This window comes from Chenopodium quinoa, unplaced genomic scaffold (genome assembly GCF_001683475.1).
Source record: "Chenopodium quinoa cultivar QQ74 unplaced genomic scaffold, ASM168347v1, whole genome shotgun sequence".
NCBI classification, from domain to species: Eukaryota; Viridiplantae; Streptophyta; class Magnoliopsida; order Caryophyllales; family Amaranthaceae; genus Chenopodium; species Chenopodium quinoa.
The window spans coordinates 1717388-1728785 of record NW_018742733.1 but is presented as its reverse complement, the minus strand read 5'-3'; the positions used below and the strand labels follow the sequence as shown (position 1 = coordinate 1728785).

At 34.3% G+C, this 11398-nt stretch overlaps 1 protein-coding gene across 1 annotated transcript; it reads left to right on the top strand.

The window, feature by feature from the left end:
• The first annotated feature begins 301 nt into the window (after nt 1-301).
• LOC110723771 (glutamyl-tRNA(Gln) amidotransferase subunit B, chloroplastic/mitochondrial-like) lies at nt 302-9894 on the top strand. The gene is made up of 10 exons (XM_021903140.1): nt 302-546; nt 2996-3675; nt 4424-4633; nt 6115-6255; nt 6368-6571; nt 7269-7466; nt 8260-8328; nt 9076-9192; nt 9327-9422; nt 9551-9894. Exons 2-9 carry the CDS (start codon nt 3046-3048, stop codon nt 9405-9407), a joined length of 1650 nt encoding a protein of 549 aa, XP_021758832.1. The 5' UTR covers nt 302-546; nt 2996-3045; the 3' UTR covers nt 9408-9422; nt 9551-9894.
• Nucleotides 9895-11398: the final 1504 nt, after the last annotated feature.

Below are 11398 nucleotides of genomic sequence, written 5' to 3'. Positions count from 1 at the left end.
GATCTTTTTATAAATGGAGCCCATACACAACCTGACCTGATATATATATATTTTTTTTTGGTAAATTGATCAAACATAAGCGAATTGAAATGTGAGCCGAGATGTGGTGCTTGTGCGAAATTTGTAAATTGAAATCCATGCACGGCCGTGAGACTGCGTGTCTCTTAATGCCGTGCTAGGATGAGCTCGTACCGAGGTGGACCATTTTCATGCCATGTCTAACCGGCCCGATCCACTTCTATCACCGGTCAAGCCTATAATTGAATAAATTCGTTATTATTTTCGTTTTATTTACAATTGACCATGGATGTTATCCAGATTTGACGGTTGACAATATGTGCAGGTCTTTAAACACCTTGCTTCTCCAGTGAAGCTGCACCTCTCTATCTCCTCCATTGAAGCGGCTTCCAAGCTTTCTTCCCCTCACTTTGGAGCTTTTCACTTTTACGCTGCACCTCTCTCTCTCTCTCCTCCATTGTAGCTACTCTGAGTTCTCCATTGAAGCGACTCTTGCGCTTTTTCTCTCTCATTGAAGCTTCTTCTGAGGTAAGATGTTTTTTCATTTTTATTTAAACAGCGAAAATCAATTTTACAACGTTGGTTTTAATTTCATGCTATTGTTAATTAAATTTGTCAGTATAATCAATTTAGGGTTCTTCTAATGTGGAATATTGAACTATTGGTTGTAATTGCTGAAGTCATTTGAGCTTTTAACAAGCGATTTTATTGCCAGTATTTTGTTATTAGAAATTTATGTTCAAATTCTTAAGTGAGAAGATAGTGGGTGAGAAAATTTAATTAATTAAGATGACACTATTCAACAGTTTGTCATATTGAATTAGGATATGATTGAATAGTGAAAGCAGAATAGGAGGAATGCTGATTATAATTTTGTTGATGTCGTAGCGAAATTCGAATGTATAAGTGTATTGTTCCTTGATTGACTCTTTCACATTTAGTGAGTTTAAGTTAAAAATACTCACAATTGATATTCAAGATAAAAACACAAGTAACTTCGACTATTCATTTTGTTCAATGTACCAATTTTCAGATACCCAATACTTGGTCAAGGGTATGGATTTTTGTTAGATGAAACATGATGAAATGGAGATTTTGAACCTTCTATCTGTGACATTTCCATCATTTTGAACCTTCTATCTGTACTGAAATGCTTAAAATGGGTTTGGGATCATAAAATTAAAAGGAACTATCAACCTAAAATGTTTGTATGTATATTTGTAACTTGCAAAGCACATGTAAAAGTCTAGAACTTGCTCACACATCTCTGAAGTTTTGAGCTTTGATGTGAATTGTATCATTTTTATGTACCCGACATTCATACACATTTTTTATCAGCATAGATTAAAACTTTGAGAAAGTATAGAAAGTAAAATGTTTCCATTCAGTGTTTAGTAATGATATATAGCCTAAGAAAGTTATTTGATGCCCTATGATGGGATATTTTGAAAGAAATTTTTTTGAACTTTTTTTTTAAGAAGACGTTATTTTGATTTTAATTACAGTGTATAGTTATCTTACGGGAGGAGATTCTTTAGATTGGGTGAACCAGTCTCTACTACTCTGCCCTTATTTTCCTCTTTGTGATAAAGGATTGTTTATTAGTATTTGATCAAGCTCTTTTCATATTAGTATATTGTATATTGCTGCTCTTTCTTTGCTAGGAGCGAAACAAGATGTACCTTGTATCTTTGGATAAAATTGTCAAAAGGGTTAGAAGCTTCCCAAAAAGTTACTTTCTCCATTTTGGATGCATTTCCCTAATCTAAAAGTTTCATATTAGTTGCTCATAATCTTTTCCAGTAATTGTCTCTCTTTATCTCTTTCTTCATCACATGATTACGTCTTTTTTTTAACTCTTTTTCACATGGACTCCTTAATTTGTGTGCCTTTCCCCCATGTAGAAATTAATATAAGCAGGGGAAGTATAATTTTGTAATAGTTGCGAAGAGGGTTTAGAGCATGCGTAGGAACTTCTCATGGGTGTCTTTTGCCAACAAGAAAGTAACACATATTGTTGGTTAGAATAAAAAAATCTGTACTAGGAGAATTAGGGGTTTAAAAATTGAAAATTTGCTCCTTGCCTTATATTATCGCAATTTTGAAGCACATGTTAACCTTAAGACTAATACTTAAGACTAATACTGTAAAGGGTTTTTTATTTTTTATCCAAGGGAGGTTTTTGCACCATTCACTCAGCTACAAGCTATTTTAGAATCGATATGTAAGTTGGAAGTCCTTTAGACTTATTTGGGATTCTTTCCTTTTTAAATGTAGGCTTATGATGTCGTATGTGTTTAAATTACAGTTTCTGACTGGAAGCAGATTTAGGTGGGTGTTTAGGTATATTATAGTCTTATAGATAGCAGCTGCTGTAGTGCTGTCTGCTGTGAATGTGATGAAAAATTTGGGCACATTACCGACCTGTTCTGTCTGTATAACTGGTCACAAATTTTGTCCGTAAAATCAAAGGATGGCTTACACAGTTAAGCTTAAATTCTTAGTAGTTGACTTGAGAAGTTGAGAAGCACCTCTAGTGTCAGATCATAGTAATAAATAGATGTGAAATTAGGTTTAGAAGAACTGTACACTTGTACAGTGTGCTGCAGTCATCTCTGCTACAGTTTATCATATCTGATTTAACAGGAATGGGAAAATTTTCCATATCAGAGCAGTCCTCGTATTTTCTTGCAGATATATAAATTTAAACTCCAGTCCTGAATAAGATTGCTCTGTTGCTGTATGAAGAGGAGAATCATTGGAATGATGTATAATTTAGGGCCTTCAGTTTTTATTGTTCATGTTCAAATTGTTCTTTCAGGGTATTAAATGATTGATGCAGGTCTTCTTCTGCTGTCAATGATAACATACTTTTTTTGAAGAAAATCAATGATAACATACTTAGTTTTGTTGCAATTTATACACAATTATCAACTAGTACTGTTACTAATGTAAGTATTTTTTGCTTCTATTGCAGACTCAAATTTTGTTCGATTGATGTTGAAGTTGATGTAATTGATCAGTAAGATGGCATCCGTATTGTTTAGAGGGTTGCAAATTCGTCCTCTTTGCATTTATCCATTTTCTCTGTTGACCAAAAAACCGGGTGTTTTTTATTGCACATCTAATAGCTTACATACCCAAAGTGTAACAACACAAGATAAACCTAAGTCATCGTCAAAAGTTGTAGCTCGAAACCACGACAAAACACTTGACAAATTTTTGAAAGACTATGAAGCAATCATTGGTATAGAAACCCATGTGCAGCTCTCCACTGTTACCAAGGCCTTTTGCGGATGTGATTACAATTATGGTTCAGAACCAAACACCAATATTTGCCCTGTTTGCATGGGCTTGCCTGGTGCCTTACCGGTTTTGAACTCCAAAGTGATTGAGTGTGCAGTGAAACTTGGCCTTGCACTCAATTGTCAGCTGTCCTTAAATTCAAAGTTCGACAGGAAGCAATATTTTTATCCTGATTTGCCAAAGGGGTACCAGATCTCTCAGTTCGATATTCCCATAGCGACTAGTGGGTATATTGACTTGGATCTCCCACTTGAGTATGGTGGTGGACATAGGAAATTTGGAATAACTCGAGTCCATATGGAAGAGGATGCGGGGAAACTACTCCATACAGATGGTGGAAGTCATTCTCAGGTACCCGCTTCATCATTGTTTGGCAATTGCATATTTGTTAGCTTATTACAAGTAAAGATCTCTTATTAAGACAATTTCATGTTTGAAGGTAGTATGAGAAGTTCCTTGGTATAGGTAATAACTTAAGGTATTTCTGCTCTTAAACTTTTCAATCAATTACGAATTAGTTTCAAGCATTCAACGCTTGAAATGAGGACTTGATAGATCCAGCGGTTTTCTTATTATGATTTAAGTATGTATAATTTGTTTTCATCTTCTCCCTCTATGGGGGGGGGGGGTGCAGAATTCATTGCATTTAACTTGGAACTCATAGATGCTCACTCTTCACTGGTTTTTCATTGTCTCTATAGCTGCTCAGCCTTAAATTCACTTTTTACCAATAGATTAAAGGTCCTGTTCCATCTTAGAATGAGTTAAGATAATATATTATAATTATTAGGTATTCTGTTTTAGAAGACTCCTGTTTCTGGCTCTTTCTAAAGAAATTTTCATTGTCTCATTGGAACTGTTGATGTTGTAGACCATTCCAAAATTTTACCAGCATCATGGAATGTGAAAATTATTGATGAGCAATTTGGGGTCATGTACATATAGTTTTTATGAGGTTTTTGGTACTAAACCATTTGATATCAATGCCATGTTCAGATTAAAACTGAATTCAGTCATGAGTTATGAAGCTTTTTTTTTTTTTTTTTTTTAATTTTTAATCTATAGATTGCTGGGATTTAATGCTATTTTCCATCTGCAGGTTGATTTAAATAGGGCTGGAGTACCTTTACTCGAGATTGTCTCTGAACCTGATATGAGAAGTGGTATAGAAGCTGCAGAATATGGTGCAGAATTGCAGAGATTAGTTAGGTACTTGGGTGTGAGCAATGGTAACATGCAAGAAGGTTCACTGCGCTGTGATGTTAATATATCAGTCCGTCCAAGAGGGCAAGTTGAGTTTGGTACAAAGGTAAGTAGATTGGACTCTTTTCCTCACTCTACGTGAGATTCTTAGGTGCCTGATATTCTCTATGTACGTGCTATTGAATTTAAGCATTGGAAGCACAATATTGCAATTAGTAGGTGATATACTGATATTCATATTTCATATCATCAAGCTGCTTGGCCCAAGGTTTCAGAATTTGTTCATTAATATACAAAATGCCCAATCAAATCTGTTGACCAAATTTGCGAATCACAATAGATCTTGGAAGGGATAGAGAGCAATTAATAATTTCACAAGAAAAAGAGAGTATATTTTTTTATTTTTTATTTTTTTTTTAAAGTTTTGAAACATCTTTACTTGTAGGTCTGGATAATAAAACATGGTTTTCCTAATCAATTTTATTATTATATTGCTGTTAGTAGCTTATAATTAGACTAATTGATTTACATTCCACTAGGATATGTGATCCTCATTCACATATTTGTTCTGCTTACATGGAAGATGGATTGTCCTGTATTATGTATACTGTGATAACTTTGTGCATTATAACTGTCAACTGAAATGGAGAGTAAGATATTCATCTTTTTTTTGGGGGGTGGGGGTGGGGGTGGGGTTGTGGTGGTGGGGTGGGTGGCGTGGTTTGGAATTGATGGAATAATCACATAATGATATGTAATTTGGGAATTTGATGGCCTGTTGATAGACTTGGTTCTGACACCTGAATCCTGATTAAACAAATTGGACATTGTCTGATCAAATGTTTGATAGGTACATTTTCAAATATGTTTTTTTGGGTGTTAAGAGTATGAAATTAGACAAGCTATGTCGATTGTTGAACTTCTATTTCCTTGGCACTCATCATAGCTGAGATGAAGACATTTAAAAATGTACAGCATATGGCCTGACAATACATGATACTGGCGTAAAACTCCTAATTTGACACTTAAAGTGGTGGTCAAACGTCTGATACGTAGATATTCATATGTTAGATTGGCATTGGTGCTAATCTACAAATACTATCTAAATTTTTGTGTGTGTTTCCTTTCTTTCCTATTATTATTTTTGTACTGCATATCCAAACTAGACAGTTCAAAAGAGGACCATTTAACATGATTACAAATAGCTTGAGGAGGAGAGAGAGATCTTGATGTTTCTTAGCATAGTTGGGAATTTTTTAACATGATTTTGCCTGGAAAAATATGAAATGTGGTGGAAATCTGGATACTTCGGAAATGTTAAGGGACTACACTTGTGCTATAAGAATGGATTTTCTTCTCTGCTGCCAGAAACTTTGCTGTTTGCTTTTAAATTTAGTATCCTAGCTGTCTTTTTTAAAAGTTTATTTCTTTGGTCAAAATATGCTACTTTGTATAAACTGTATTCTGATTATGTTATTCCATTCCATTGCTAACAAGATTACAGTCTTCATGACATAGCTTGGAGCTTTAGTGATGAGCATATTTTTTTAATCATAGACTGAATTATTTTCTAATTTTTACTGGCAGGTTGAAATAAAAAATTTGAACTCATTTTCAGCTATAAGTAGGGCAATTGATTATGAGATCACAAGACAAGTGCAACTTCATAACCAAGGACTAGGTGACCAAATTGTACAAGAGACTCGTCTTTGGGAGGATGGTGCTCAGGTTATTGCCAGCTGTTGCTCCCCTTTTAGTTATTGTCTTATTGAATGGAAGTAAGAATGTTATTGACCTGTGCTCTTTTCTAATCAATTCCTACATCACGTCTCCCTGCTAGAAAACAGTAACTATGAGAAAGAAGGAAGGGCTTGCTGATTATCGGTATTTCCCAGAGCCAGACCTTCCAGAAGTAACTTTGACAAAGGAATATATCGAGAATATTCGTGGTTCTTTGCCAGAAATTCCAGAGTTGAAGAGACGGCGGTATGAACAAATGGGATTAAGCATGCAGGATGTGCTTTTTCTCGCCAATGATGTAAATGTAAGTACGATGATCCATTAATTTTCACTATTGAGCTGTTTGTCATTACTTTTGTGAATCGTAATCAATGGTTTACACCAAATCTAGCTGCATCCACTGGTTGACTGGTTCTTGATCACTCAAATTGCTTATGTATCAAGATTATCAACATAGATAAGCGCACAACAACCACTGAAGCATGTAATTTTTGGATCAATTTTCAATTTTCCTTTCTAGAAGTGGGGTTACAATCAAAGTTTAATAATAAAGAAGAAGTGCAATGGCTATAACTCAAATTTCTGAAAGATGTAGGCTACACATCCATTTCTGTAAAACATTGAAGTGTGCAAACTCTCTAATAAGAAAATCACAGAATATATCTTCATTAAAATCACACAATCTTCAAGACTGTTTTGATTTGCTTGAGTATATATCTTCACTGGAACCACAAGGACATGACATGTACAATTTTGCAATGTTTATTAATCTACATTCCTTATTCATCTGGTGTACTTAAAGGCTCCATTTTTTTTTTCTTCTTATCACTCTTTTCTCTGTAATTTACCCAAAACTTTGAAGCATGTAAATATTGTGTACAGCATGTCTAAAGCATTAACTTTCCTTCGATTAATTTTCTGCTACCTAAAATGTATATATTTTTCAGTATCTTGCCCATTGCTCTAAATGCCGTAATTCTTATATCTGAATGGGTTCTCAGATTGCAGAATTTTTTGATGCAACCCTATCTAAAGGCGCCGACATGAAGCTAGCTGCTAATTGGATTATGGGTGATGTTGCAGCATACATGAAGAATGAAAAGCTGTCCATAAATGAGATTAAGCTTACTCCTGATGAGTTGGCTGAATTGATTGATTCTATCAAAACTGGGACCATCAGTGGCAAAATTGGCAAAGAGGTGCGTTTTGTTATGTTGATAGTGTACCTGTTGGGGTTTGACAGGCTTTATTTATCACTGTGAAAGACTTTATGTAGCATTTCTTGCAGAGTTGCAGCTTTCTCAACAAAATGCTATCAATTCTGCTAACTTGGTTCTTACTGTCATACTTTTCTCAGTGATTATGCCAAGAAAAACATCCCACTTTCTTTTCTTCTTCTGTATTAACTTGTCACTTGTCCTCTAATATCCAAAAAAATGTAAATTTTAATAATATTGTCGTAGAAGCATGGAAGTGAACCCACCTTAATAGAACAATGACCTACTAAAGATGTATGGGGGAACAAAGGTTTAGGCTTTACCTTTACAAGTTAGCTATGGCCTATAGGTAGCTTGGGGAGTTTGTTAAGGATTTATAAACAGAGAAGATTTGAGAGTGGGAAATCATGTTGAATGTTGATGAGTGTTTTGCTAATCTCTTAGGAATTTGATTACAGTGGGAAATCATGTTAAATTCTAATCGAATCTTACCAGGAGTTGTATTAGTTGCCTCTGTTAAGGCTTTACTCTTACTTTAAGCATATTGATTCTCAAAGTTCTAAAATTTGTCTCTTAAGGTATGATGTTGGAAAGTAATACTTCGTGTATATATTTCCTGTTATTGTGCCCTTTCTGTGGCAAGGAGAGACTAACTGTTCCTTTTTGATAAGGAAAAGACTGAATATTAGCCTCAGTGTTGCTTTTTTGGTTATCTTTGATTTTAATCTCATTTGCCTTGTATGCCGTTACACTTTGGCCAATTATTGTACTGTAGATATTATTTGAGCTTATAGCCAAGGGAGGAACTGTCAAGGGTCTCATCAAGGAAAAGAATTTGGTCCAGGTAAACAGTTTTGCTTATTTGTATAATTTTATTTTGAAAGATATTTTTTCTCTTGACCCTTGGGAGGGTGGGAAAAAGATTGGAGATTATAAATTGCATTGTTAGATTGTTCAATTCTGTGATATGAAACATTAATCTGGTTTCTTGGTATAATTTATGTTTCCAAGAATTTTTATTCAAATCTTACCCTATTGGCATGAGAAATTTAAAACTTCACTTGCCATTTTGATTGCATACTTAAGTGCAGTATCTGATCTTGTAACCCTTTGCATATATTGTGCCACTAGAAAATTGAAATTCTGAATTTGTAGGTTATGAATATGACCTATATATGGTTGATGTGGTTAGTCAAGCTACTGGAAAGTTGATCTTTTGAGATTTTGGCTTGATTTGCCTTTACATGTTATGTCCTTGAGTTGATCAATTTGTATGAAAAGTTTCACAAGTTGTTAAGTTCTAGGATAAGACTGATATATTGTATTATGATATAGTGTATACACCAATTGTATCATATTGCTTTTATGATCTGCCCAACACTCTCAGAAAAGGGGGAAAATCCAAGAGACGAGTCTCTGGTACTGCTGTTAGATTCACTAATTCAGTGCTCTGTTATATTAAGATTTAGGTCCAAGAATACTGACTAGAATGCTAGATTGCTAGTCTCTACAATTCTGCATGTCATAAACGTAACAAAATAACTTGCTATGATTGCCACCATGTTTACTTCTTGCCTTGATGAACTTGCAGATTACAAATCCAGCTGAGATAGAGCAAATGATTGATAAAGTGCTTGCAGAAAATCCAAAGCAAGTTGAACAATATCGCGGGGGCAAAACAAAGCTGCAAGGTTTCTTTGCTGGCCAGGTATATCATCTTCTGAATTTGATGAAATCTTTATCCTGTTTTTTCCTTGGATGTTTTTTTAATCATTGGATGGTACTATGTACATTATAAACTTCATTTGGGTTTTGTAAAAACTAGAAGTTCTAAATGTGTAGGTGATGAAAGAATCGAAAGGCAAGGCAAACCCAGGTGTTTTGAACAAGATACTCCTGGAGAAACTTAATGCCAAGAGCTGATGTTTGTATACACAGGTATAAGTCAGGCCATTTTATTACTTTTTGTTTCCAAAATTACACAATACTCTCCACTTTTTGCTCCTTGTAATTGCTTTTGAATAGCAGTTCCCATTTGAGATTTACTATGATTTTAACTCTGTTAGTGCTAGGAGTATTCTCTTGCTAAAACCAATTTTGAAGATGAATACACACAGTCATCACAATCAATGGGTGACAGACTTGGTTAATTATGGCTCAGCAAAGAACTATCGTGGGTTCAAGGCACTACCGCAGTCCTTCTAGTGCGAAACTCTCAAAGTATCTCTAACCTTGAAAGTTTATTGTTACCTTTTTAGATTTTGGTTCTTGTAAAATTGAGCAATAAGTCATTCAATAGTGTTATATTAGAACAATAAATATTGAAGAAATTTCACTTTAGCTCCGGCGAACTTGAGGTATCGTAGTTTCTAACTACACTAGATTCAGTTGATGACACGCTTGCTCTTCATTTGAGTGTTTTAGTCACTGTTATATTAGGAGAATTATGGATTGTTATCAGGTTTTATAAGCTCAAAATCGGTTATGATAAATGGCGTAATTATATGATACTACATAATAGCTTGATAAAATGCTACATTTGACTGTCCTTCACAAACTTGGATACTAAGACGCAACTTTTTAGTTTTTACACCAGAAGTTTTGAGCTCATTTCATAGTTGCTTTAAAAATTACTTTGGTTATTAACTGGCTTGCAAAATGTTAAGAGAAAGAAGGATAAATTTAGCTTCTTAACTTACAATAAACTTTTTCATTCTAAGATGTCCATGACAGATACTCCGTACAATCATGCTTGCACATTTGATGCTAGTCTTAAATTGATATAAAGTAAACCAAGCAATGCAATAAAATAGAACGATCACATTCCCTACTATATCTCACTCTCACTCTCACCCAATAATCATAAATTATTGAAAATTTTGTCAAAAATCACCTTTTAAAAATTAATTGTTGTAAACAACACCATTTTTAAAATTTTTGTTGTTAAAAACCACCTACTCTTTCCGAAATTAAACGAAGAAGAACTCTTGAAACAAAACCTGCTGAAAAGACATCTGCAATTGTAGCTACTTACTAGGCTTTCACCCCTTATTCCGGGAAAAAAAAATTACAACTTTTGAAGGAAAATCACGGGAATTAAGGTGGAGCATGTGAAATAATGAAATTATATGGAAAAGTTAAATTTCCAATTAATACAGTAAAAAAAGTGCATAAGAAAGAGACATTTTCAATTAAAAAAATAATTAAAGTATATGGAAAAGATAAATTGATAGATTCAAGAATGTAAAACATTAAATTAGTCAAAAGCTGAAACAAATTTTATAGCAAATGTTAGGGTAAAATAGGAAGAGAATTTAATAAGGACAAAAAAATGTGGGTATAAAAGTCTTATTATGTATCTTACGAGTAATAATTATGAAAATGTGAAATGTAAAATGTGACAAACATTTAAGGACACCCAAAATAGCAAAAGTGACAATGAAATGGAGACGAAGGGAGTATTATGTTTTCATAGTATTTCATACTAAACAATATCGTACTACGAAGATATACAAGTACTTGTTTTTATTTAATCGCTAATTTATTTTATTTAATCACTGTTACTCCGTGATAGAGTATAAAATATATTTCTGGGCCTCAACCATGAGCTTAAGCTTTTGGTTGAGTTGGTCCTTTAACATGGTATCAGAGCCAACGTGACATAGAGGTCATGGGTTCGAATCTCATCCACCCCTCCTTTAAAGTGGAATTAATTCGCGCCGGGTATGAGAGGGTTTGTGCTGCATCCACATTTCATGTGAGGGGGAGTGATAGAGTATAAAACATATTCCTGGTCCTCAACCATCAGTTTAAGCTTTTGGTTGAGTTGGTCCATTAACATGGTATCAGAGTCAGCGTGACACAAAGGTCACGAGTTCGAATCTCATCCGCTCCTCCTTCAAAGTGGAATTAAT

Bases quoted from the DNA above. Each gene is read 5' to 3' on its own strand.
- LOC110723771 (XM_021903140.1), top strand. From the start codon at position 3,046: ATGGCATCCGTATTGTTTAGAGGGTTGCAAATTCGTCCTCTTTGCATT. The intron at 4,634-6,114 runs GTAAGTAGATTG...TTTTACTGGCAG, and splicing joins AAGTTGAGTTTGGTACAAAG to GTTGAAATAAAAAATTTGAA. The intron at 6,572-7,268 runs GTAAGTACGATG...ATGGGTTCTCAG, and splicing joins TTCTCGCCAATGATGTAAAT to ATTGCAGAATTTTTTGATGC.